The sequence below is a fragment of the Alligator mississippiensis genome, chromosome 15, assembly GCF_030867095.1.
Source record: "Alligator mississippiensis isolate rAllMis1 chromosome 15, rAllMis1, whole genome shotgun sequence".
NCBI lineage: Eukaryota > Metazoa > Chordata > Crocodylia > Alligatoridae > Alligator > Alligator mississippiensis.
This window is the reverse complement of record NC_081838.1, coordinates 15150257-15177490: the sequence shown is the minus strand read 5'-3', so window position 1 is coordinate 15177490 and position 27234 is coordinate 15150257. Positions and strand designations below refer to the sequence as shown.

Below are 27234 nucleotides of genomic sequence, written 5' to 3'. Positions count from 1 at the left end.
CTTTCCTGCATTGCATGGTTGTGTTGAGAAGTTCCCATGGAGAAAGCATTTAAACAGAGAAGGCATTGCTGCAGTGCAAGGCAGTGCTTTCACAGTGTCTGGAGCTGAAGGAGGCCTGTGAAGGCCTTAGAGCTGCCAGAGCACACGTGTAAACAGGGGAGGTGGACACATAGGGACTAGGCAGTTCAGAGCTCTGGAGTATCATTTGACAAGTCTCTCTAAGGCCTCTCAGAGGAGAAACATTACTCAGGCAGGAAAGGATTGAATAAGGGACATTCCTGGCTGCCTTCTTGGGGAGGAAGGGAGTAGCCTTGGCCACTTTCCATTCCTCTATGGGGTGAAAGGACCTCTCCAAGGCTTCCAACCAGAGCAAGAGTACCCCTGCCTTGGCAGTCAAGGGCTCAGCCTACACAAGGGGTGGCAGAAAATGTACTCCCAGCCCTGGCATGCATGCCCAGGCCTTGGCTACAGGCTGGGGTTTCTTGGGCCCTTACCTGCAGGGCCTCTTCCTTTCCTGCCCAGGAAGGGGACACAGTGAAGCCTGACTCTGGAGCTCCTCTACCTTGCAGCCCAGTATGCCCTTTCACACCAGGCACACAGCCTTCACTTGGTGCCTGAGAATGTCTTGGTTGTGACCCCTGCCACCCCCAAGCCCAAACCGTGATCTGAGACTTACCACCCTCTGCCCCTGGTGCCAGGGGCCCCCAGCGTGCCCCAGGCCCATGGATTTTGGGGATCCATTGGCATGAGCCGTGCCCAAGAGCCTCAGCCCACTCCATCCTCACCTCACATATCACAGGAAGGAGCTTTCTCTCTCTCTAGTTAACTCTGGAGCAAAATACTTCCTCTCATCTGAAAGGGAACAACATCTTATAGCACCAACTGAACCTACAGCATCCATCTTTGAAGGGATCCAACATCTTTGGAAGCAGGTATGAAAACCCAGAAGTGCTGAAGGTTTGCATAAAGGACCGTTAATGTGAAGTTTCTTCTTACCACACCTTAGAGCATAGAAGCTCTAAATAGCAACCTCCTCCAGCAAGCCAGAGCCAATTGGCTGATTCAGCCATATGTATAAACTAAATAAAAATAAAAAAACAAACAAAAAAACAACTGCTATATATACCTCTCCATCAATACAGCTGAAAGCCCATTTCTGGAGTTTCAGGAAATATAGTGTTAAGATCCCTGACTGGTTTAAACATACACGACTCCACCAAAGACAGACAGCTAAGGACCTTGTCTGTGTTCTCTCTACATGTGTCTTTGAAAGTTGCAAAGTAAGCCATGTTTGCAATGGCGAAGCAATTTTAGCCTCAAAGCAACCTAAGGAATGGATGTGTTTGATGACCAATCCCTTCTGTAGGTGCCAAAATCATGGAGTAATGATTAGGAAGTTCACGCCCACCAATTACCACAACTAGGAAAACTTTTTGGAAACTATTCCACCAGACAGTAACAGGAATCACCAAGTGTGGTGCAAGACGGAAGAGAAGGAAGAAACATTTATGCATGAGTCCCTACAACCAAAATGCGTTGCCCTTTCAGGGGTTCCTTATCACTATTATATTCTTAGCTGCATAACATGATGACACTTTGGTCACACCTTAAGGAGAGGCTGGACTCTAAGAACTTTACCACCCAACCTACGGACTTCCTTTCTTTCAGTAGGACTGAAGCAAGGTTTATGCTTTAACTCCTTCAGGACATGGGGGAGAACCAGAGGGTAATGGAGATAAAGAGATCAGTCATTTTCATGTGAAGGAAAAGAAAACAAAAGAAATCAGATGCAAGTAACATCACTTTAAAACTGGGGCACCATTTTCTACTTTCGACTCAAGGGCTTTATGCAAGTGGCACACGAGGACGGTGAAACTCCGTAATACTTCCTTCACCTCTATGCAGCCCCAGCAAGCACTACCCAAGTGACCTGCACCAAGGTACTTGGCATTATGCGTCAGGTATTTACTGCGGAACTAACAACAGTAAACTATATTATATAGGAATGAAAGGAGGAAAAGAGCAGAGGTTTTTGCAGTAAATGTGAAGGAAGCACCTCCTCAGAGACCACGTGCCAACTCTTTGCCATAAGTGTAAGTTCCCAAGATGGGCATCAACAGCCTGAAATCTCCGTCATGGTGGGAATAGAGAGTAAAGGATTTAGTTGGATTTACCCATAGGTGTGACGATGACCTTCCATTGTATAGTGCACTTGGCTCCTTAACAAGGAACCAGAACTCATTAAGTTCACTGGAAGCTAGCCCGTGCATTTCAGTAGGTCGTGTAGCAGACAGATCCTGAATAGCTGGAGTGTCTAAATCCAGCAGATTAAAGTTTTAACACCATCCCTTGGAGGTGTGAAAAAAAAAAATTCTGTAATGTCCCAACCAAACGCTAGCATGGTTTTAAAGCACCAAAAATAGAAAACTCCACATAAAAGCAGATCCTCCCATGGAAACATGCGATTTTGAGGAAGAAAACACATGAAAGTTGCATTAACTCTTTTGTGTGCCTTCCAGTCAAGTCAAAGAGGAAATGAATTGAGCCTAAAATGTCTGAGGAAGAAACTTTGGGTGTAGAGTGAAACTGCAATTATCAGGCAACACACAGGCAATGAGTAAAAAAAGCATCTGCATGTATTACAGTGTCGTGTGCAATCAATTCTTTTCTGTTACTAATCAACACCTTTCCCATCCAGGGCATCTCCCATCCTCCGGGCAAGATGGGAAATAGTATAAAAGCAGTCACTACTCAGGGATCCTCTATCCACATCTCATCACCTCTCCACTCCAGCAAACCGAGTAAGTTGGACATCTCTCAATACCTTCTTCTGGTTGTGAATACATTGCTTTAGCAACTGCTTTAGATGAATTCTGCCAAAACACTGTGAGGATTCATCCTATTGGGGCCTTTTTCTGCTCTTTGGGTCGGAGGGGTTCGTGGATCACGCTATGTCTCCTCTTGTTGAAGTGTAGCTGTCTCTGCCTGCACACACAGTGGTGCTGGTTTTAAATTGCTGCTCAGCGATTCATGCTCGTACACCTGAGCAGTGCAGCACTCAGCTCAGGCCAGCTGCCCAAGTGTTTCCCGGGCCTTGCAGGTGGGCTCTACAGCCTGGGCTTCTGCATGTGTCTGCAAGATGTGCTGTTTGATGTGGGCAGAAGGGAGGTTGCGCACAAAGGCTTCAGAGGCATTGCTTAGGAGGTTTTTCACACTAGAAGTTGAGGAAGACAGCAAGATGGAAGCAAACAACAAAGTCACCTAATCCCTGGAGACCGCAGGCTCCTAGAGCAGAGCACACGACTGCAGGAGCTGAACTCTGATTCCTCACGTGCGTTATGTTCCCCTCTTTCCCTCCTGTGTTTCAGGCCAACCTCCACTGCAGGAACATGTCTTCCTACGGACAGCTGATCAGCTCCCGCTGCTACAACCCCTGTGAGGTGACCTGCCCGCGGCCATATGCCGATGCCTGGAACGAGCCCTGCGTGACATCCTGCGGTGACTCCAGAGCCGTGGTCTACCCACCCCCAGTGGCCATCACCTTCCCCGGACCCATCCTCGCCTCGTGCCCCCAGGAGAGCTACGTGGGCACCTCAGAACCCCAGTGCATTGGCGGCCCATACACTGCCGGCGGCTACCTGGGGTACAGAGGCTCAGTGGGCACCGGGTACTCCTACCCCTCCTATTCCCGTCAGCTCAACAGATACCGCTATGGAGGCTGTGGGCCATGCTAAAGCAGCAGGAATATTTTGGGGGAAAAAAAATGCCAAGAAATGGGTAATAAGATTCAGATTCTGGAATGAGCAGAGGGACATTGTTTTCAGAGGCACAAAACACCCGCTGCTTCTATTTATTGTGGGAGCCAAGGGTGCTCAGGAGCTTTGAAACTCTATCCAGTGCATGAAGTTCTCTTTTCTGTAGTACTCCATCTCTTTCCAAATGATGTTGATATGGCCTTATTCACGTAGCAGACCAGGTATGCAATCATCCAAGATCCACTCCCCATGATCAGAGTGATGTAGCAAGGAATTAACAGCCAATCCAATGCGACCATGTGTGCCAAGGTGTATCGTCTGTCTGTGGCCTTTACCTTTTAAGAAAATGCATGTCAACATGTAAAGTGCAGAATAGGAAAATGGTGCTTTCCTTGTAAAGCTCTCTCTCTCTCCTCACTGAAAGCACTTATTCTTCCTCAGAGTGGGATTGTTGAAGCCTATCACTGCCAGAAAAAAAAGAAGACCGCCTTGTGCACATGCAGCTCCTGGGAGTGGGGGATTGGTTGTAGAACTGTTTCAATCTCTGGAACTATGTTCTTTCAATGTCTCACTTTTTTGCGTTGAAAATGTATGTTTCTCTTTTCATTCTAATTAAAACAAATCAGACTAAATTATCAGACTTTGGTTAACTTGCCTCTTTACCTTTTGTTTTATAAACCACTCATTGTAGTACATCTCTCTCAGGAGAAGTATTGGTAGTGCTGCGCACTGCCTATAACCCACTGTCCCATGCCAATGATATAAGAACCAAGTCCTTGAAATGATCAATGGCATTGCAAACAACCAGCACAAATAACCTTCCCCCGTCATAACTTCACCTGTGGTATGGAGCAGCAATGCACTGGTTATTGAGTGGACAAGAACTTGCAGATGTTGACCAGAGGTTCGTGTGCATAGTCCAATGCAGATGTTTCATGATCAGTGTGGGCTGTACTGCTGAACAGTCCACATCTGGGCTATTGCAAACCACTAAAAGAAGCTATCAGCTCAGACCGTCTACACCCACTATTCACTGGTATTAATACCTGGATATATAGGTGTTGGAAACGATTCCTGTTTGGGGGAAGGTATCAACATTTCAAAATTTTTCTGCAGATTTTTTTTTTTTCCATATATATGTTTCCTCAGAAAATGTAAGCTCTGGGAAAAGACCTCTATCAAAAGAAATTGGGTTTAGAAATTTGGCCTTTCTTTTTTAGAGCAGCTGAACGATGTGGACCTAAGTGTTGAAGGATCTCTCCAGCTCTAGCAAATGTCTGACATCAAGGATGCATGGCACATTAATATGTGGTTCATGGGGGCTCAGACACATCATTCAAGGACTAGGAGAGAAATCCTGCACCAGATAGATTAGAGGACGAATTGAGTGGGCCTTTATCTGTTGAAGGGACAAAGGGGCTACAGGTGGCTTTGTTTTGTTTTTATAAGTGGAACAAATGTATATGTCCTTCCCATGCCTACATGCATCTCAGCCTCTCCATGTTGACAGGAGCACATGTTCCAAAGTTGTTATACGCTTCTCCCAAATATCTATAGGATGCTGTCAGAGAAGACGTGGGAGAGTTTTGGGACCCAACACAGCAACCCTCGACTTCTTGTTCTAAACTGAATGCTTTCCATGCAGCTCTACCTCTGACATGAGCTCTGTAGCTCCTTCGAAGTAAAGGGAACGGTGACAAAGGGCATTATATGAGGAACTGGCCAAAGGCTAGTTTTTCACTCATTAGCACACATTGCTGATACAAGCTTAAGAAACCAGTGCCGCACGCCGAAGCCTCAGAGAATGGCTCAGCATGCTGAGAGTGAAGCTGTAAAAGGAAACTAGTCCATTTGCCCACCCTGCTCCATGCTGTACTTATCCAAGGTCCTCTGAGAACACCTGAAGCAGATCACAGACTCTTGGGCAATACCCTTAGGTTGCATGGGACAGATGTAAAACAGTGTCTACAAAAAAAGCTGCCATTCTCCTAGGGGCTTAATTGAAGACATAACACTCAAACACGACTAACGATGCCATCAAGCATAATGAGCCAACTGAACGAGGGGCATCTGGTAGAAAGCGAACAATACGCTAGGCAAGGCCCTCCAGTGGGACACAGAGGGTGCTGGAGGCAGGAATATTTCCTTTATATACCTGTGGAAGTCAGATTTACAAGACAGCTCAGCTTGCTAAATGCTCGGCTATGTTCCCAGTCACCGCGGGTCCGTAGCTCCCCATCTGAATCTCGGAAGACACAATCCTCCCCTCAGCACTTGGGCAGCTTCAGAGGATAAGACTGCCCTTTCAGGGATACCTACCTCCTAGCCCCAGAGCTGCTAGGGAGCACTGCTCTCAAGCCCAGCCTTCCCACATGGCCTAGAAACATGGCAGTGAACTGCTCCGGGCTCCTTCCTGCCCCCAGTCACAAAGCCACCAGAGACACTGCTGACGGGTGCACCAGACGGCTCTGCAGGAGAACTTTTGCCATGGTGTCTCCTGCTTGTGCACATGCAATCAAAAGAGCCCAGGAAGCCATACTACGCTCTTGTGTGTGACTACGAGAGATGGGAATATCAATGAAGAGTCCCTGGGCTCTTGTCCCTGCCTTTCCCCTGACTCACCAGAAGATTTGGGCACAGTGAATTCGTTCCTACACCCTAATTATCTCCTCACCTACTGCAGAGTCAAGACTTTCCTGCATTGCATGGTTGTGTTGAGAAGTTCCCATGGAGAAAGCATTTAAACAGAGAAGGCATTGCTGCAGTGCAAGGCAGTGCTTTCACAGTGTCTGGAGCTGAAGGAGGCCTGTGAAGGCCTTAGAGCTGCCAGAGCACACGTGTAAACAGGGGAGGTGGACACATAGGGACTAGGCAGTTCAGAGCTCTGGAGTATCATTTGACAAGTCTCTCTAAGGCCTCTCAGAGGAGAAACATTACTCAGGCAGGAAAGGATTGAATAAGGGACATTCCTGGCTGCCTTCTTGGGGAGGAAGGGAGTAGCCTTGGCCACTTTCCATTCCTCTATGGGGTGAAAGGACCTCTCCAAGGCTTCCAACCAGAGCAAGAGTACCCCTGCCTTGGCAGTCAAGGGCTCAGCCTACACAAGGGGTGGCAGAAAATGTACTCCCAGCCCTGGCATGCATGCCCAGGCCTTGGCTACAGGCTGGGGTTTCTTGGGCCCTTACCTGCAGGGCCTCTTCCTTTCCTGCCCAGGAAGGGGACACAGTGAAGCCTGACTCTGGAGCTCCTCTACCTTGCAGCCCAGTATGCCCTTTCACACCAGGCACACAGCCTTCACTTGGTGCCTGAGAATGTCTTGGTTGTGACCCCTGCCACCCCCAAGCCCAAACCGTGATCTGAGACTTACCACCCTCTGCCCCTGGTGCCAGGGGCCCCCAGCGTGCCCCAGGCCCATGGATTTTGGGGATCCATTGGCATGAGCCGTGCCCAAGAGCCTCAGCCCACTCCATCCTCACCTCACATATCACAGGAAGGAGCTTTCTCTCTCTCTAGTTAACTCTGGAGCAAAATACTTCCTCTCATCTGAAAGGGAACAACATCTTATAGCACCAACTGAACCTACAGCATCCATCTTTGAAGGGATCCAACATCTTTGGAAGCAGGTATGAAAACCCAGAAGTGCTGAAGGTTTGCATAAAGGACCGTTAATGTGAAGTTTCTTCTTACCACACCTTAGAGCATAGAAGCTCTAAATAGCAACCTCCTCCAGCAAGCCAGAGCCAATTGGCTGATTCAGCCATATGTATAAACTAAATAAAAATAAAAAAACAAACAAAAAAACAACTGCTATATATACCTCTCCATCAATACAGCTGAAAGCCCATTTCTGGAGTTTCAGGAAATATAGTGTTAAGATCCCTGACTGGTTTAAACATACACGACTCCACCAAAGACAGACAGCTAAGGACCTTGTCTGTGTTCTCTCTACATGTGTCTTTGAAAGTTGCAAAGTAAGCCATGTTTGCAATGGCGAAGCAATTTTAGCCTCAAAGCAACCTAAGGAATGGATGTGTTTGATGACCAATCCCTTCTGTAGGTGCCAAAATCATGGAGTAATGATTAGGAAGTTCACGCCCACCAATTACCACAACTAGGAAAACTTTTTGGAAACTATTCCACCAGACAGTAACAGGAATCACCAAGTGTGGTGCAAGACGGAAGAGAAGGAAGAAACATTTATGCATGAGTCCCTACAACCAAAATGCGTTGCCCTTTCAGGGGTTCCTTATCACTATTATATTCTTAGCTGCATAACATGATGACACTTTGGTCACACCTTAAGGAGAGGCTGGACTCTAAGAACTTTACCACCCAACCTACGGACTTCCTTTCTTTCAGTAGGACTGAAGCAAGGTTTATGCTTTAACTCCTTCAGGACATGGGGGAGAACCAGAGGGTAATGGAGATAAAGAGATCAGTCATTTTCATGTGAAGGAAAAGAAAACAAAAGAAATCAGATGCAAGTAACATCACTTTAAAACTGGGGCACCATTTTCTACTTTCGACTCAAGGGCTTTATGCAAGTGGCACACGAGGACGGTGAAACTCCGTAATACTTCCTTCACCTCTATGCAGCCCCAGCAAGCACTACCCAAGTGACCTGCACCAAGGTACTTGGCATTATGCGTCAGGTATTTACTGCGGAACTAACAACAGTAAACTATATTATATAGGAATGAAAGGAGGAAAAGAGCAGAGGTTTTTGCAGTAAATGTGAAGGAAGCACCTCCTCAGAGACCACGTGCCAACTCTTTGCCATAAGTGTAAGTTCCCAAGATGGGCATCAACAGCCTGAAATCTCCGTCATGGTGGGAATAGAGAGTAAAGGATTTAGTTGGATTTACCCATAGGTGTGACGATGACCTTCCATTGTATAGTGCACTTGGCTCCTTAACAAGGAACCAGAACTCATTAAGTTCACTGGAAGCTAGCCCGTGCATTTCAGTAGGTCGTGTAGCAGACAGATCCTGAATAGCTGGAGTGTCTAAATCCAGCAGATTAAAGTTTTAACACCATCCCTTGGAGGTGTGAAAAAAAAAAATTCTGTAATGTCCCAACCAAACGCTAGCATGGTTTTAAAGCACCAAAAATAGAAAACTCCACATAAAAGCAGATCCTCCCATGGAAACATGCGATTTTGAGGAAGAAAACACATGAAAGTTGCATTAACTCTTTTGTGTGCCTTCCAGTCAAGTCAAAGAGGAAATGAATTGAGCCTAAAATGTCTGAGGAAGAAACTTTGGGTGTAGAGTGAAACTGCAATTATCAGGCAACACACAGGCAATGAGTAAAAAAAGCATCTGCATGTATTACAGTGTCGTGTGCAATCAATTCTTTTCTGTTACTAATCAACACCTTTCCCATCCAGGGCATCTCCCATCCTCCGGGCAAGATGGGAAATAGTATAAAAGCAGTCACTACTCAGGGATCCTCTATCCACATCTCATCACCTCTCCACTCCAGCAAACCGAGTAAGTTGGACATCTCTCAATACCTTCTTCTGGTTGTGAATACATTGCTTTAGCAACTGCTTTAGATGAATTCTGCCAAAACACTGTGAGGATTCATCCTATTGGGGCCTTTTTCTGCTCTTTGGGTCGGAGGGGTTCGTGGATCACGCTATGTCTCCTCTTGTTGAAGTGTAGCTGTCTCTGCCTGCACACACAGTGGTGCTGGTTTTAAATTGCTGCTCAGCGATTCATGCTCGTACACCTGAGCAGTGCAGCACTCAGCTCAGGCCAGCTGCCCAAGTGTTTCCCGGGCCTTGCAGGTGGGCTCTACAGCCTGGGCTTCTGCATGTGTCTGCAAGATGTGCTGTTTGATGTGGGCAGAAGGGAGGTTGCGCACAAAGGCTTCAGAGGCATTGCTTAGGAGGTTTTTCACACTAGAAGTTGAGGAAGACAGCAAGATGGAAGCAAACAACAAAGTCACCTAATCCCTGGAGACCGCAGGCTCCTAGAGCAGAGCACACGACTGCAGGAGCTGAACTCTGATTCCTCACGTGCGTTATGTTCCCCTCTTTCCCTCCTGTGTTTCAGGCCAACCTCCACTGCAGGAACATGTCTTCCTACGGACAGCTGATCAGCTCCCGCTGCTACAACCCCTGTGAGGTGACCTGCCCGCGGCCATATGCCGATGCCTGGAACGAGCCCTGCGTGACATCCTGCGGTGACTCCAGAGCCGTGGTCTACCCACCCCCAGTGGCCATCACCTTCCCCGGACCCATCCTCGCCTCGTGCCCCCAGGAGAGCTACGTGGGCACCTCAGAACCCCAGTGCATTGGCGGCCCATACACTGCCGGCGGCTACCTGGGGTACAGAGGCTCAGTGGGCACCGGGTACTCCTACCCCTCCTATTCCCGTCAGCTCAACAGATACCGCTATGGAGGCTGTGGGCCATGCTAAAGCAGCAGGAATATTTTGGGGGAAAAAAAATGCCAAGAAATGGGTAATAAGATTCAGATTCTGGAATGAGCAGAGGGACATTGTTTTCAGAGGCACAAAACACCCGCTGCTTCTATTTATTGTGGGAGCCAAGGGTGCTCAGGAGCTTTGAAACTCTATCCAGTGCATGAAGTTCTCTTTTCTGTAGTACTCCATCTCTTTCCAAATGATGTTGATATGGCCTTATTCACGTAGCAGACCAGGTATGCAATCATCCAAGATCCACTCCCCATGATCAGAGTGATGTAGCAAGGAATTAACAGCCAATCCAATGCGACCATGTGTGCCAAGGTGTATCATCTGTCTGTGGCCTTTACCTTTTAAGAAAATGCATGTCAACATGTAAAGTGCAGAATAGGAAAATGGTGCTTTCCTTGTAAAGCTCTCTCTCTCTCCTCACTGAAAGCACTTATTCTTCCTCAGAGTGGGATTGTTGAAGCCTATCACTGCCAGAAAAAAAAGAAGACCGCCTTGTGCACATGCAGCTCCTGGGAGTGGGGGATTGGTTGTAGAACTGTTTCAATCTCTGGAACTATGTTCTTTCAATGTCTCACTTTTTTGCGTTGAAAATGTATGTTTCTCTTTTCATTCTAATTAAAACAAATCAGACTAAATTATCAGACTTTGGTTAACTTGCCTCTTTACCTTTTGTTTTATAAACCACTCATTGTAGTACATCTCTCTCAGGAGAAGTATTGGTAGTGCTGCGCACTGCCTATAACCCACTGTCCCATGCCAATGATATAAGAACCAAGTCCTTGAAATGATCAATGGCATTGCAAACAACCAGCACAAATAACCTTCCCCCGTCATAACTTCACCTGTGGTATGGAGCAGCAATGCACTGGTTATTGAGTGGACAAGAACTTGCAGATGTTGACCAGAGGTTCGTGTGCATAGTCCAATGCAGATGTTTCATGATCAGTGTGGGCTGTACTGCTGAACAGTCCACATCTGGGCTATTGCAAACCACTAAAAGAAGCTATCAGCTCAGACCGTCTACACCCACTATTCACTGGTATTAATACCTGGATATATAGGTGTTGGAAACGATTCCTGTTTGGGGGAAGGTATCAACATTTCAAAATTTTTCTGCAGATTTTTTTTTTTTCCATATATATGTTTCCTCAGAAAATGTAAGCTCTGGGAAAAGACCTCTATCAAAAGAAATTGGGTTTAGAAATTTGGCCTTTCTTTTTTAGAGCAGCTGAACGATGTGGACCTAAGTGTTGAAGGATCTCTCCAGCTCTAGCAAATGTCTGACATCAAGGATGCATGGCACATTAATATGTGGTTCATGGGGGCTCAGACACATCATTCAAGGACTAGGAGAGAAATCCTGCACCAGATAGATTAGAGGACGAATTGAGTGGGCCTTTATCTGTTGAAGGGACAAAGGGGCTACAGGTGGCTTTGTTTTGTTTTTATAAGTGGAACAAATGTATATGTCCTTCCCATGCCTACATGCATCTCAGCCTCTCCATGTTGACAGGAGCACATGTTCCAAAGTTGTTATACGCTTCTCCCAAATATCTATAGGATGCTGTCAGAGAAGACGTGGGAGAGTTTTGGGACCCAACACAGCAACCCTCGACTTCTTGTTCTAAACTGAATGCTTTCCATGCAGCTCTACCTCTGACATGAGCTCTGTAGCTCCTTCGAAGTAAAGGGAACGGTGACAAAGGGCATTATATGAGGAACTGGCCAAAGGCTAGTTTTTCACTCATTAGCACACATTGCTGATACAAGCTTAAGAAACCAGTGCCGCACGCCGAAGCCTCAGAGAATGGCTCAGCATGCTGAGAGTGAAGCTGTAAAAGGAAACTAGTCCATTTGCCCACCCTGCTCCATGCTGTACTTATCCAAGGTCCTCTGAGAACACCTGAAGCAGATCACAGACTCTTGGGCAATACCCTTAGGTTGCATGGGACAGATGTAAAACAGTGTCTACAAAAAAAGCTGCCATTCTCCTAGGGGCTTAATTGAAGACATAACACTCAAACACGACTAACGATGCCATCAAGCATAATGAGCCAACTGAACGAGGGGCATCTGGTAGAAAGCGAACAATACGCTAGGCAAGGCCCTCCAGTGGGACACAGAGGGTGCTGGAGGCAGGAATATTTCCTTTATATACCTGTGGAAGTCAGATTTACAAGACAGCTCAGCTTGCTAAATGCTCGGCTATGTTCCCAGTCACCGCGGGTCCGTAGCTCCCCATCTGAATCTCGGAAGACACAATCCTCCCCTCAGCACTTGGGCAGCTTCAGAGGATAAGACTGCCCTTTCAGGGATACCTACCTCCTAGCCCCAGAGCTGCTAGGGAGCACTGCTCTCAAGCCCAGCCTTCCCACATGGCCTAGAAACATGGCAGTGAACTGCTCCGGGCTCCTTCCTGCCCCCAGTCACAAAGCCACCAGAGACACTGCTGACGGGTGCACCAGACGGCTCTGCAGGAGAACTTTTGCCATGGTGTCTCCTGCTTGTGCACATGCAATCAAAAGAGCCCAGGAAGCCATACTACGCTCTTGTGTGTGACTACGAGAGATGGGAATATCAATGAAGAGTCCCTGGGCTCTTGTCCCTGCCTTTCCCCTGACTCACCAGAAGATTTGGGCACAGTGAATTCGTTCCTACACCCTAATTATCTCCTCACCTACTGCAGAGTCAAGACTTTCCTGCATTGCATGGTTGTGTTGAGAAGTTCCCATGGAGAAAGCATTTAAACAGAGAAGGCATTGCTGCAGTGCAAGGCAGTGCTTTCACAGTGTCTGGAGCTGAAGGAGGCCTGTGAAGGCCTTAGAGCTGCCAGAGCACACGTGTAAACAGGGGAGGTGGACACATAGGGACTAGGCAGTTCAGAGCTCTGGAGTATCATTTGACAAGTCTCTCTAAGGCCTCTCAGAGGAGAAACATTACTCAGGCAGGAAAGGATTGAATAAGGGACATTCCTGGCTGCCTTCTTGGGGAGGAAGGGAGTAGCCTTGGCCACTTTCCATTCCTCTATGGGGTGAAAGGACCTCTCCAAGGCTTCCAACCAGAGCAAGAGTACCCCTGCCTTGGCAGTCAAGGGCTCAGCCTACACAAGGGGTGGCAGAAAATGTACTCCCAGCCCTGGCATGCATGCCCAGGCCTTGGCTACAGGCTGGGGTTTCTTGGGCCCTTACCTGCAGGGCCTCTTCCTTTCCTGCCCAGGAAGGGGACACAGTGAAGCCTGACTCTGGAGCTCCTCTACCTTGCAGCCCAGTATGCCCTTTCACACCAGGCACACAGCCTTCACTTGGTGCCTGAGAATGTCTTGGTTGTGACCCCTGCCACCCCCAAGCCCAAACCGTGATCTGAGACTTACCACCCTCTGCCCCTGGTGCCAGGGGCCCCCAGCGTGCCCCAGGCCCATGGATTTTGGGGATCCATTGGCATGAGCCGTGCCCAAGAGCCTCAGCCCACTCCATCCTCACCTCACATATCACAGGAAGGAGCTTTCTCTCTCTCTAGTTAACTCTGGAGCAAAATACTTCCTCTCATCTGAAAGGGAACAACATCTTATAGCACCAACTGAACCTACAGCATCCATCTTTGAAGGGATCCAACATCTTTGGAAGCAGGTATGAAAACCCAGAAGTGCTGAAGGTTTGCATAAAGGACCGTTAATGTGAAGTTTCTTCTTACCACACCTTAGAGCATAGAAGCTCTAAATAGCAACCTCCTCCAGCAAGCCAGAGCCAATTGGCTGATTCAGCCATATGTATAAACTAAATAAAAATAAAAAAACAAACAAAAAAACAACTGCTATATATACCTCTCCATCAATACAGCTGAAAGCCCATTTCTGGAGTTTCAGGAAATATAGTGTTAAGATCCCTGACTGGTTTAAACATACACGACTCCACCAAAGACAGACAGCTAAGGACCTTGTCTGTGTTCTCTCTACATGTGTCTTTGAAAGTTGCAAAGTAAGCCATGTTTGCAATGGCGAAGCAATTTTAGCCTCAAAGCAACCTAAGGAATGGATGTGTTTGATGACCAATCCCTTCTGTAGGTGCCAAAATCATGGAGTAATGATTAGGAAGTTCACGCCCACCAATTACCACAACTAGGAAAACTTTTTGGAAACTATTCCACCAGACAGTAACAGGAATCACCAAGTGTGGTGCAAGACGGAAGAGAAGGAAGAAACATTTATGCATGAGTCCCTACAACCAAAATGCGTTGCCCTTTCAGGGGTTCCTTATCACTATTATATTCTTAGCTGCATAACATGATGACACTTTGGTCACACCTTAAGGAGAGGCTGGACTCTAAGAACTTTACCACCCAACCTACGGACTTCCTTTCTTTCAGTAGGACTGAAGCAAGGTTTATGCTTTAACTCCTTCAGGACATGGGGGAGAACCAGAGGGTAATGGAGATAAAGAGATCAGTCATTTTCATGTGAAGGAAAAGAAAACAAAAGAAATCAGATGCAAGTAACATCACTTTAAAACTGGGGCACCATTTTCTACTTTCGACTCAAGGGCTTTATGCAAGTGGCACACGAGGACGGTGAAACTCCGTAATACTTCCTTCACCTCTATGCAGCCCCAGCAAGCACTACCCAAGTGACCTGCACCAAGGTACTTGGCATTATGCGTCAGGTATTTACTGCGGAACTAACAACAGTAAACTATATTATATAGGAATGAAAGGAGGAAAAGAGCAGAGGTTTTTGCAGTAAATGTGAAGGAAGCACCTCCTCAGAGACCACGTGCCAACTCTTTGCCATAAGTGTAAGTTCCCAAGATGGGCATCAACAGCCTGAAATCTCCGTCATGGTGGGAATAGAGAGTAAAGGATTTAGTTGGATTTACCCATAGGTGTGACGATGACCTTCCATTGTATAGTGCACTTGGCTCCTTAACAAGGAACCAGAACTCATTAAGTTCACTGGAAGCTAGCCCGTGCATTTCAGTAGGTCGTGTAGCAGACAGATCCTGAATAGCTGGAGTGTCTAAATCCAGCAGATTAAAGTTTTAACACCATCCCTTGGAGGTGTGAAAAAAAAAAATTCTGTAATGTCCCAACCAAACGCTAGCATGGTTTTAAAGCACCAAAAATAGAAAACTCCACATAAAAGCAGATCCTCCCATGGAAACATGCGATTTTGAGGAAGAAAACACATGAAAGTTGCATTAACTCTTTTGTGTGCCTTCCAGTCAAGTCAAAGAGGAAATGAATTGAGCCTAAAATGTCTGAGGAAGAAACTTTGGGTGTAGAGTGAAACTGCAATTATCAGGCAACACACAGGCAATGAGTAAAAAAAGCATCTGCATGTATTACAGTGTCGTGTGCAATCAATTCTTTTCTGTTACTAATCAACACCTTTCCCATCCAGGGCATCTCCCATCCTCCGGGCAAGATGGGAAATAGTATAAAAGCAGTCACTACTCAGGGATCCTCTATCCACATCTCATCACCTCTCCACTCCAGCAAACCGAGTAAGTTGGACATCTCTCAATACCTTCTTCTGGTTGTGAATACATTGCTTTAGCAACTGCTTTAGATGAATTCTGCCAAAACACTGTGAGGATTCATCCTATTGGGGCCTTTTTCTGCTCTTTGGGTCGGAGGGGTTCGTGGATCACGCTATGTCTCCTCTTGTTGAAGTGTAGCTGTCTCTGCCTGCACACACAGTGGTGCTGGTTTTAAATTGCTGCTCAGCGATTCATGCTCGTACACCTGAGCAGTGCAGCACTCAGCTCAGGCCAGCTGCCCAAGTGTTTCCCGGGCCTTGCAGGTGGGCTCTACAGCCTGGGCTTCTGCATGTGTCTGCAAGATGTGCTGTTTGATGTGGGCAGAAGGGAGGTTGCGCACAAAGGCTTCAGAGGCATTGCTTAGGAGGTTTTTCACACTAGAAGTTGAGGAAGACAGCAAGATGGAAGCAAACAACAAAGTCACCTAATCCCTGGAGACCGCAGGCTCCTAGAGCAGAGCACACGACTGCAGGAGCTGAACTCTGATTCCTCACGTGCGTTATGTTCCCCTCTTTCCCTCCTGTGTTTCAGGCCAACCTCCACTGCAGGAACATGTCTTCCTACGGACAGCTGATCAGCTCCCGCTGCTACAACCCCTGTGAGGTGACCTGCCCGCGGCCATATGCCGATGCCTGGAACGAGCCCTGCGTGACATCCTGCGGTGACTCCAGAGCCGTGGTCTACCCACCCCCAGTGGCCATCACCTTCCCCGGACCCATCCTCGCCTCGTGCCCCCAGGAGAGCTACGTGGGCACCTCAGAACCCCAGTGCATTGGCGGCCCATACACTGCCGGCGGCTACCTGGGGTACAGAGGCTCAGTGGGCACCGGGTACTCCTACCCCTCCTATTCCCGTCAGCTCAACAGATACCGCTATGGAGGCTGTGGGCCATGCTAAAGCAGCAGGAATATTTTGGGGGAAAAAAAATGCCAAGAAATGGGTAATAAGATTCAGATTCTGGAATGAGCAGAGGGACATTGTTTTCAGAGGCACAAAACACCCGCTGCTTCTATTTATTGTGGGAGCCAAGGGTGCTCAGGAGCTTTGAAACTCTATCCAGTGCATGAAGTTCTCTTTTCTGTAGTACTCCATCTCTTTCCAAATGATGTTGATATGGCCTTATTCACGTAGCAGACCAGGTATGCAATCATCCAAGATCCACTCCCCATGATCAGAGTGATGTAGCAAGGAATTAACAGCCAATCCAATGCGACCATGTGTGCCAAGGTGTATCATCTGTCTGTGGCCTTTACCTTTTAAGAAAATGCATGTCAACATGTAAAGTGCAGAATAGGAAAATGGTGCTTTCCTTGTAAAGCTCTCTCTCTCTCCTCACTGAAAGCACTTATTCTTCCTCAGAGTGGGATTGTTGAAGCCTATCACTGCCAGAAAAAAAAGAAGACCGCCTTGTGCACATGCAGCTCCTGGGAGTGGGGGATTGGTTGTAGAACTGTTTCAATCTCTGGAACTATGTTCTTTCAATGTCTCACTTTTTTGCGTTGAAAATGTATGTTTCTCTTTTCATTCTAATTAAAACAAATCAGACTAAATTATCAGACTTTGGTTAACTTGCCTCTTTACCTTTTGTTTTATAAACCACTCATTGTAGTACATCTCTCTCAGGAGAAGTATTGGTAGTGCTGCGCACTGCCTATAACCCACTGTCCCATGCCAATGATATAAGAACCAAGTCCTTGAAATGATCAATGGCATTGCAAACAACCAGCACAAATAACCTTCCCCCGTCATAACTTCACCTGTGGTATGGAGCAGCAATGCACTGGTTATTGAGTGGACAAGAACTTGCAGATGTTGACCAGAGGTTCGTGTGCATAGTCCAATGCAGATGTTTCATGATCAGTGTGGGCTGTACTGCTGAACAGTCCACATCTGGGCTATTGCAAACCACTAAAAGAAGCTATCAGCTCAGACCGTCTACACCCACTATTCACTGGTATTAATACCTGGATATATAGGTGTTGGAAACGATTCCTGTTTGGGGGAAGGTATCAACATTTCAAAATTTTTCTGCAGATTTTTTTTTTTTCCATATATATGTTTCCTCAGAAAATGTAAGCTCTGGGAAAAGACCTCTATCAAAAGAAATTGGGTTTAGAAATTTGGCCTTTCTTTTTTAGAGCAGCTGAACGATGTGGACCTAAGTGTTGAAGGATCTCTCCAGCTCTAGCAAATGTCTGACATCAAGGATGCATGGCACATTAATATGTGGTTCATGGGGGCTCAGACACATCATTCAAGGACTAGGAGAGAAATCCTGCACCAGATAGATTAGAGGACGAATTGAGTGGGCCTTTATCTGTTGAAGGGACAAAGGGGCTACAGGTGGCTTTGTTTTGTTTTTATAAGTGGAACAAATGTATATGTCCTTCCCATGCCTACATGCATCTCAGCCTCTCCATGTTGACAGGAGCACATGTTCCAAAGTTGTTATACGCTTCTCCCAAATATCTATAGGATGCTGTCAGAGAAGACGTGGGAGAGTTTTGGGACCCAACACAGCAACCCTCGACTTCTTGTTCTAAACTGAATGCTTTCCATGCAGCTCTACCTCTGACATGAGCTCTGTAGCTCCTTCGAAGTAAAGGGAACGGTGACAAAGGGCATTATATGAGGAACTGGCCAAAGGCTAGTTTTTCACTCATTAGCACACATTGCTGATACAAGCTTAAGAAACCAGTGCCGCACGCCGAAGCCTCAGAGAATGGCTCAGCATGCTGAGAGTGAAGCTGTAAAAGGAAACTAGTCCATTTGCCCACCCTGCTCCATGCTGTACTTATCCAAGGTCCTCTGAGAACACCTGAAGCAGATCACAGACTCTTCTGGGCAATACCCTTAGGTTGCATGGGACAGATGTAAAACAGTGTCTACAAAAAAAGCTGCCATTCTCCTAGGGGCTTAATTGAAGACATAACACTCAAACACGACTAACGATGCCATCAAGCATAATGAGCCAACTGAACGAGGGGCATCTGGTAGAAAGCGAACAATACGCTAGGCAAGGCCCTCCAGTGGGACACAGAGGGTGCTGGAGGCAGGAATATTTCCTTTATATACCTGTGGAAGTCAGATTTACAAGACAGCTCAGCTTGCTAAATGCTCGGCTATGTTCCCAGTCACCGCGGGTCCGTAGCTCCCCATCTGAATCTCGGAAGACACAATCCTCCCCTCAGCACTTGGGCAGCTTCAGAGGATAAGACTGCCCTTTCAGGGATACCTACCTCCTAGCCCCAGAGCTGCTAGGGAGCACTGCTCTCAAGCCCAGCCTTCCCACATGGCCTAGAAACATGGCAGTGAACTGCTCCGGGCTCCTTCCTGCCCCCAGTCACAAAGCCACCAGAGACACTGCTGACGGGTGCACCAGACGGCTCTGCAGGAGAACTTTTGCCATGGTGTCTCCTGCTTGTGCACATGCAATCAAAAGAGCCCAGGAAGCCATACTACGCTCTTGTGTGTGACTACGAGAGATGGGAATATCAATGAAGAGTCCCTGGGCTCTTGTCCCTGCCTTTCCCCTGACTCACCAGAAGATTTGGGCACAGTGAATTCGTTCCTACACCCTAATTATCTCCTCACCTACTGCAGAGTCAAGACTTTCCTGCATTGCATGGTTGTGTTGAGAAGTTCCCATGGAGAAAGCATTTAAACAGAGAAGGCATTGCTGCAGTGCAAGGCAGTGCTTTCACAGTGTCTGGAGCTGAAGGAGGCCTGTGAAGGCCTTAGAGCTGCCAGAGCACACGTGTAAACAGGGGAGGTGGACACATAGGGACTAGGCAGTTCAGAGCTCTGGAGTATCATTTGACAAGTCTCTCTAAGGCCTCTCAGAGGAGAAACATTACTCAGGCAGGAAAGGATTGAATAAGGGACATTCCTGGCTGCCTTCTTGGGGAGGAAGGGAGTAGCCTTGGCCACTTTCCATTCCTCTATGGGGTGAAAGGACCTCTCCAAGGCTTCCAACCAGAGCAAGAGTACCCCTGCCTTGGCAGTCAAGGGCTCAGCCTACACAAGGGGTGGCAGAAAATGTACTCCCAGCCCTGGCATGCATGCCCAGGCCTTGGCTACAGGCTGGGGTTTCTTGGGCCCTTACCTGCAGGGCCTCTTCCTTTCCTGCCCAGGAAGGGGACACAGTGAAGCCTGACTCTGGAGCTCCTCTACCTTGCAGCCCAGTATGCCCTTTCACACCAGGCACACAGCCTTCACTTGGTGCCTGAGAATGTCTTGGTTGTGACCCCTGCCACCCCCAAGCCCAAACCGTGATCTGAGACTTACCACCCTCTGCCCCTGGTGCCAGGGGCCCCCAGCGTGCCCCAGGCCCATGGATTTTGGGGATCCATTGGCATGAGCCGTGCCCAAGAGCCTCAGCCCACTCCATCCTCACCTCACATATCACAGGAAGGAGCTTTCTCTCTCTCTAGTTAACTCTGGAGCAAAATACTTCCTCTCATCTGAAAGGGAACAACATCTTATAGCACCAACTGAACCTACAGCATCCATCTTTGAAGGGATCCAACATCTTTGGAAGCAGGTATGAAAACCCAGAAGTGCTGAAGGTTTGCATAAAGGACCGTTAATGTGAAGTTTCTTCTTACCACACCTTAGAGCATAGAAGCTCTAAATAGCAACCTCCTCCAGCAAGCCAGAGCCAATTGGCTGATTCAGCCATATGTATAAACTAAATAAAAATAAAAAACAAACAAAAAAACAACTGCTATATATACCTCTCCATCAATACAGCTGAAAGCCCATTTCTGGAGTTTCAGGAAATATAGTGTTAAGATCCCTGACTGGTTTAAACATACACGACTCCACCAAAGACAGACAGCTAAGGACCTTGTCTGTGTTCTCTCTACATGTGTCTTTGAAAGTTGCAAAGTAAGCCATGTTTGCAATGGCGAAGGAATTTTAGCCTCAAAGCAACCTAAGGAATGGATGTGTTTGATGACCAATCCCTTCTGTAGGTGCCAAAATCATGGAGTAATGATTAGGAAGTTCACGCCCACCAATTACCACAACTAGGAAAACTTTTTGGAAACTATTCCACCAGACAGTAACAGGAATCACCAAGTGTGGTGCAAGACGGAAGAGAAGGAAAAAACATTTATGCATGAGTCCCTACAACCAAAATGCGTTGCCCTTTCAGGGGTTCCTTATCACTATTATATTCTTAGCTTCATAACATGATGACACATTGGTCACACCTTAAGGAGAGGCTGGACTCTAAGAACTTTACCACCCAACCTACGGACTTCCTTTCTTTCAGTAGGACTGAAGCAAGGTTTATGCTTTAACTCCTTCAGGACATGGGGGAGAACCAGAGGGTAATGGAGATAAAGAGATCAGTCATTTTCATGTGAAGGAAAAGAAAACAAAAGAAATCAGATGCAAGTAACATCACTTTAAAACTGGGGCACCATTTTCTACTTTCGACTCAAGGGCTTTATGCAAGTGGCACACGAGGACGGTGAAACTCCGTAATACTTCCTTCACCTCTATGCAGCCCCAGCAAGCACTACCCAAGTGACCTGCACCAAGGTACTTGGCATTATGCGTCAGGTATTTACTGCGGAACTAACAACAGTAAACTATATTATATAGGAATGAAAGGAGGAAAAGAGCAGAGGTTTTTGCAGTAAATGTGAAGGAAGCACCTCCTCAGAGACCACGTGCCAACTCTTTGCCATAAGTGTAAGTTCCCAAGATGGGCATCAACAGCCTGAAATCTCCGTCATGGTGGGAATAGAGAGTAAAGGATTTAGTTGGATTTACCCATAGGTGTGACGATGACCTTCCATTGTATAGTGCACTTGGCTCCTTAACAAGGAACCAGAACTCATTAAGTTCACTGGAAGCTAGCCCGTGCATTTCAGTAGGTCGTGTAGCAGACAGATCCTGAATAGCTGGAGTGTCTAAATCCAGCAGATTAAAGTTTTAACACCATCCCTTGGAGGTGTGAAAAAAAAAAATTCTGTAATGTCCCAACCAAACGCTAGCATGGTTTTAAAGCACCAAAAATAGAAAACTCCACATAAAAGCAGATCCTCCCATGGAAACATGCGATTTTGAGGAAGAAAACACATGAAAGTTGCATTAACTCTTTTGTGTGCCTTCCAGTCAAGTCAAAGAGGAAATGAATTGAGCCTAAAATGTCTGAGGAAGAAACTTTGGGTGTAGAGTGAAACTGCAATTATCAGGCAACACACAGGCAATGAGTAAAAAAAGCATCTGCATGTATTACAGTGTCGTGTGCAATCAATTCTTTTCTGTTACTAATCAACACCTTTCCCATCCAGGGCATCTCCCATCCTCCGGGCAAGATGGGAAATAGTATAAAAGCAGTCACTACTCAGGGATCCTCTATCCACATCTCATCACCTCTCCACTCCAGCAAACCGAGTAAGTTGGACATCTCTCAATACCTTCTTCTGGTTGTGAATACATTGCTTTAGCAACTGCTTTAGATGAATTCTGCCAAAACACTGTGAGGATTCATCCTATTGGGGCCTTTTTCTGCTCTTTGGGTCGGAGGGGTTCGTGGATCACGCTATGTCTCCTCTTGTTGAAGTGTAGCTGTCTCTGCCTGCACACACAGTGGTGCTGGTTTTAAATTGCTGCTCAGCGATTCATGCTCGTACACCTGAGCAGTGCAGCACTCAGCTCAGGCCAGCTGCCCAAGTGTTTCCCGGGCCTTGCAGGTGGGCTCTACAGCCTGGGCTTCTGCATGTGTCTGCAAGATGTGCTGTTTGATGTGGGCAGAAGGGAGGTTGCGCACAAAGGCTTCAGAGGCATTGCTTAGGAGGTTTTTCACACTAGAAGTTGAGGAAGACAGCAAGATGGAAGCAAACAACAAAGTCACCTAATCCCTGGAGACCGCAGGCTCCTAGAGCAGAGCACACGACTGCAGGAGCTGAACTCTGATTCCTCACGTGCGTTATGTTCCCCTCTTTCCCTCCTGTGTTTCAGGCCAACCTCCACTGCAGGAACATGTCTTCCTACGGACAGCTGATCAGCTCCCGCTGCTACAACCCCTGTGAGGTGACCTGCCCGCGGCCATATGCCGATGCCTGGAACGAGCCCTGCGTGACATCCTGCGGTGACTCCAGAGCCGTGGTCTACCCACCCCCAGTGGCCATCACCTTCCCCGGACCCATCCTCGCCTCGTGCCCCCAGGAGAGCTACGTGGGCACCTCAGAACCCCAGTGCATTGGCGGCCCATACACTGCCGGCGGCTACCTGGGGTACAGAGGCTCAGTGGGCACCGGGTACTCCTACCCCTCCTATTCCCGTCAGCTCAACAGATACCGCTATGGAGGCTGTGGGCCATGCTAAAGCAGCAGGAATATTTTGGGGGAAAAAAAATGCCAAGAAATGGGTAATAAGATTCAGATTCTGGAATGAGCAGAGGGACATTGTTTTCAGAGGCACAAAACACCCGCTGCTTCTATTTATTGTGGGAGCCAAGGGTGCTCAGGAGCTTTGAAACTCTATCCAGTGCATGAAGTTCTCTTTTCTGTAGTACTCCATCTCTTTCCAAATGATGTTGATATGGCCTTATTCACGTAGCAGACCAGGTATGCAATCATCCAAGATCCACTCCCCATGATCAGAGTGATGTAGCAAGGAATTAACAGCCAATCCAATGCGACCATGTGTGCCAAGGTGTATCATCTGTCTGTGGCCTTTACCTTTTAAGAAAATGCATGTCAACATGTAAAGTGCAGAATAGGAAAATGGTGCTTTCCTTGTAAAGCTCTCTCTCTCTCCTCACTGAAAGCACTTATTCTTCCTCAGAGTGGGATTGTTGAAGCCTATCACTGCCAGAAAAAAAAGAAGACCGCCTTGTGCACATGCAGCTCCTGGGAGTGGGGGATTGGTTGTAGAACTGTTTCAATCTCTGGAACTATGTTCTTTCAATGTCTCACTTTTTTGCGTTGAAAATGTATGTTTCTCTTTTCATTCTAATTAAAACAAATCAGACTAAATTATCAGACTTTGGTTAACTTGCCTCTTTACCTTTTGTTTTATAAACCACTCATTGTAGTACATCTCTCTCAGGAGAAGTATTGGTAGTGCTGCGCACTGCCTATAACCCACTGTCCCATGCCAATGATATAAGAACCAAGTCCTTGAAATGATCAATGGCATTGCAAACAACCAGCACAAATAACCTTCCCCCGTCATAACTTCACCTGTGGTATGGAGCAGCAATGCACTGGTTATTGAGTGGACAAGAACTTGCAGATGTTGACCAGAGGTTCGTGTGCATAGTCCAATGCAGATGTTTCATGATCAGTGTGGGCTGTACTGCTGAACAGTCCACATCTGGGCTATTGCAAACCACTAAAAGAAGCTATCAGCTCAGACCGTCTACACCCACTATTCACTGGTATTAATACCTGGATATATAGGTGTTGGAAACGATTCCTGTTTGGGGGAAGGTATCAACATTTCAAAATTTTTCTGCAGATTTTTTTTTTTTCCATATATATGTTTCCTCAGAAAATGTAAGCTCTGGGAAAAGACCTCTATCAAAAGAAATTGGGTTTAGAAATTTGGCCTTTCTTTTTTAGAGCAGCTGAACGATGTGGACCTAAGTGTTGAAGGATCTCTCCAGCTCTAGCAAATGTCTGACATCAAGGATGCATGGCACATTAATATGTGGTTCATGGGGGCTCAGACACATCATTCAAGGACTAGGAGAGAAATCCTGCACCAGATAGATTAGAGGACGAATTGAGTGGGCCTTTATCTGTTGAAGGGACAAAGGGGCTACAGGTGGCTTTGTTTTGTTTTTATAAGTGGAACAAATGTATATGTCCTTCCCATGCCTACATGCATCTCAGCCTCTCCATGTTGACAGGAGCACATGTTCCAAAGTTGTTATACGCTTCTCCCAAATATCTATAGGATGCTGTCAGAGAAGACGTGGGAGAGTTTTGGGACCCAACACAGCAACCCTCGACTTCTTGTTCTAAACTGAATGCTTTCCATGCAGCTCTACCTCTGACATGAGCTCTGTAGCTCCTTCGAAGTAAAGGGAACGGTGACAAAGGGCATTATATGAGGAACTGGCCAAAGGCTAGTTTTTCACTCATTAGCACACATTGCTGATACAAGCTTAAGAAACCAGTGCCGCACGCCGAAGCCTCAGAGAATGGCTCAGCATGCTGAGAGTGAAGCTGTAAAAGGAAACTAGTCCATTTGCCCACCCTGCTCCATGCTGTACTTATCCAAGGTCCTCTGAGAACACCTGAAGCAGATCACAGACTCTTCTGGGCAATACCCTTAGGTTGCATGGGACAGATGTAAAACAGTGTCTACAAAAAAAGCTGCCATTCTCCTAGGGGCTTAATTGAAGACATAACACTCAAACACGACTAACGATGCCATCAAGCATAATGAGCCAACTGAACGAGGGGCATCTGGTAGAAAGCGAACAATACGCTAGGCAAGGCCCTCCAGTGGGACACAGAGGGTGCTGGAGGCAGGAATATTTCCTTTATATACCTGTGGAAGTCAGATTTACAAGACAGCTCAGCTTGCTAAATGCTCGGCTATGTTCCCAGTCACCGCGGGTCCGTAGCTCCCCATCTGAATCTCGGAAGACACAATCCTCCCCTCAGCACTTGGGCAGCTTCAGAGGATAAGACTGCCCTTTCAGGGATACCTACCTCCTAGCCCCAGAGCTGCTAGGGAGCACTGCTCTCAAGCCCAGCCTTCCCACATGGCCTAGAAACATGGCAGTGAACTGCTCCGGGCTCCTTCCTGCCCCCAGTCACAAAGCCACCAGAGACACTGCTGACGGGTGCACCAGACGGCTCTGCAGGAGAACTTTTGCCATGGTGTCTCCTGCTTGTGCACATGCAATCAAAAGAGCCCAGGAAGCCATACTACGCTCTTGTGTGTGACTACGAGAGATGGGAATATCAATGAAGAGTCCCTGGGCTCTTGTCCCTGCCTTTCCCCTGACTCACCAGAAGATTTGGGCACAGTGAATTCGTTCCTACACCCTAATTATCTCCTCACCTACTGCAGAGTCAAGACTTTCCTGCATTGCATGGTTGTGTTGAGAAGTTCCCATGGAGAAAGCATTTAAACAGAGAAGGCATTGCTGCAGTGCAAGGCAGTGCTTTCACAGTGTCTGGAGCTGAAGGAGGCCTGTGAAGGCCTTAGAGCTGCCAGAGCACACGTGTAAACAGGGGAGGTGGACACATAGGGACTAGGCAGTTCAGAGCTCTGGAGTATCATTTGACAAGTCTCTCTAAGGCCTCTCAGAGGAGAAACATTACTCAGGCAGGAAAGGATTGAATAAGGGACATTCCTGGCTGCCTTCTTGGGGAGGAAGGGAGTAGCCTTGGCCACTTTCCATTCCTCTATGGGGTGAAAGGACCTCTCCAAGGCTTCCAACCAGAGCAAGAGTACCCCTGCCTTGGCAGTCAAGGGCTCAGCCTACACAAGGGGTGGCAGAAAATGTACTCCCAGCCCTGGCATGCATGCCCAGGCCTTGGCTACAGGCTGGGGTTTCTTGGGCCCTTACCTGCAGGGCCTCTTCCTTTCCTGCCCAGGAAGGGGACACAGTGAAGCCTGACTCTGGAGCTCCTCTACCTTGCAGCCCAGTATGCCCTTTCACACCAGGCACACAGCCTTCACTTGGTGCCTGAGAATGTCTTGGTTGTGACCCTGCCACCCCCAAGCCCAAACCGTGATCTGAGACTTACCACCCTCTGCCCCTGGTGCCAGGGGCCCCCAGCGTGCCCCAGGCCCATGGATTTTGGGGATCCATTGGCATGAGCTGTGCCCAAGAGCCTCAGCCCACTCCATCCTCACCTCACATATCACAGGAAGGAGCTTTCTCTCTCTCTAGTTAACTCTGGAGCAAAATACTTCCTCTCATCTGAAAGGGAACAACATCTTATAGCACCAACTGAACCTACAGCATCCATCTTTGAAGGGATCCAACATCTTTGGAAGCAGGTATGAAAACCCAGAAGTGCTGAAGGTTTGCATAAAGGACCGTTAATGTGAAGTTTCTTCTTACCACACCTTAGAGCATAGAAGCTCTAAATAGCAACCTCCTCCAGCAAGCCAGAGCCAATTGGCTGATTCAGCCATATGTATAAACTAAATAAAAATAAAAAACAAACAAAAAAACAACTGCTATATATACCTCTCCATCAATACAGCTGAAAGCCCATTTCTGGAGTTTCAGGAAATATAGTGTTAAGATCCCTGACTGGTTTAAACATACACGACTCCACCAAAGACAGACAGCTAAGGACCTTGTCTGTGTTCTCTCTACATGTCTCTTTGAAAGTTGCAAAGTAAGCGATGTTTGCAATGGCGAAGGAATTTTAGCCTCAAAGCAACCTAAGGAATGGATGTGTTTGATGACCAATCCCTTCTGTAGGTGCCAAAATCATGGAGTAATGATTAGGAAGTTCACGCCCACCAATTACCACAACTAGGAAAACTTTTTGGAAACTATTCCAC

The 27234-nt window shown here is 47.2% G+C and overlaps 4 protein-coding genes across 4 annotated transcripts; all 4 read left to right on the top strand.

The window, feature by feature from the left end:
- Positions 1–3290: 3290 nt before the first annotated feature.
- On the top strand, positions 3291–4084 carry LOC132245757 (beta-keratin-related protein-like). The gene has a single exon (XM_059718606.1). The coding sequence runs from the start codon at positions 3339–3341 to the stop codon at positions 3732–3734; it is 396 nt and encodes a 131-aa protein (XP_059574589.1). The 5' UTR covers positions 3291–3338; the 3' UTR covers positions 3735–4084.
- Positions 4085–9736: 5652 nt separating this feature from the next.
- On the top strand, positions 9737–10833 carry LOC132245719 (beta-keratin-related protein-like). The gene has a single exon (XM_059718575.1). It carries the CDS (start codon positions 9785–9787, stop codon positions 10178–10180), a length of 396 nt encoding a protein of 131 aa, XP_059574558.1. The 5' UTR covers positions 9737–9784; the 3' UTR covers positions 10181–10833.
- Positions 10834–16182: 5349 nt separating this feature from the next.
- LOC132245722 (beta-keratin-related protein-like) lies at positions 16183–17279 on the top strand. The gene has a single exon (XM_059718579.1). The coding sequence runs from the start codon at positions 16231–16233 to the stop codon at positions 16624–16626; it is 396 nt and encodes a 131-aa protein (XP_059574562.1). The 5' UTR covers positions 16183–16230; the 3' UTR covers positions 16627–17279.
- A 5350-nt stretch (positions 17280–22629) lies between these two features.
- LOC132245724 (beta-keratin-related protein-like) lies at positions 22630–23726 on the top strand. Its single transcript, XM_059718581.1, has one exon. It carries the CDS (start codon positions 22678–22680, stop codon positions 23071–23073), a length of 396 nt encoding a protein of 131 aa, XP_059574564.1. The 5' UTR covers positions 22630–22677; the 3' UTR covers positions 23074–23726.
- The last annotated feature ends 3508 nt before the right edge of the window (positions 23727–27234 follow it).

Bases quoted from the DNA above. Each gene is read 5' to 3' on its own strand.
- LOC132245719 (XM_059718575.1), top strand. From the start codon at position 9,785: ATGTTCCCCTCTTTCCCTCCTGTGTTTCAGGCCAACCTCCACTGCAGG.
- LOC132245722 (XM_059718579.1), top strand. From the start codon at position 16,231: ATGTTCCCCTCTTTCCCTCCTGTGTTTCAGGCCAACCTCCACTGCAGG.
- LOC132245724 (XM_059718581.1), top strand. From the start codon at position 22,678: ATGTTCCCCTCTTTCCCTCCTGTGTTTCAGGCCAACCTCCACTGCAGG.
- LOC132245757 (XM_059718606.1), top strand. From the start codon at position 3,339: ATGTTCCCCTCTTTCCCTCCTGTGTTTCAGGCCAACCTCCACTGCAGG.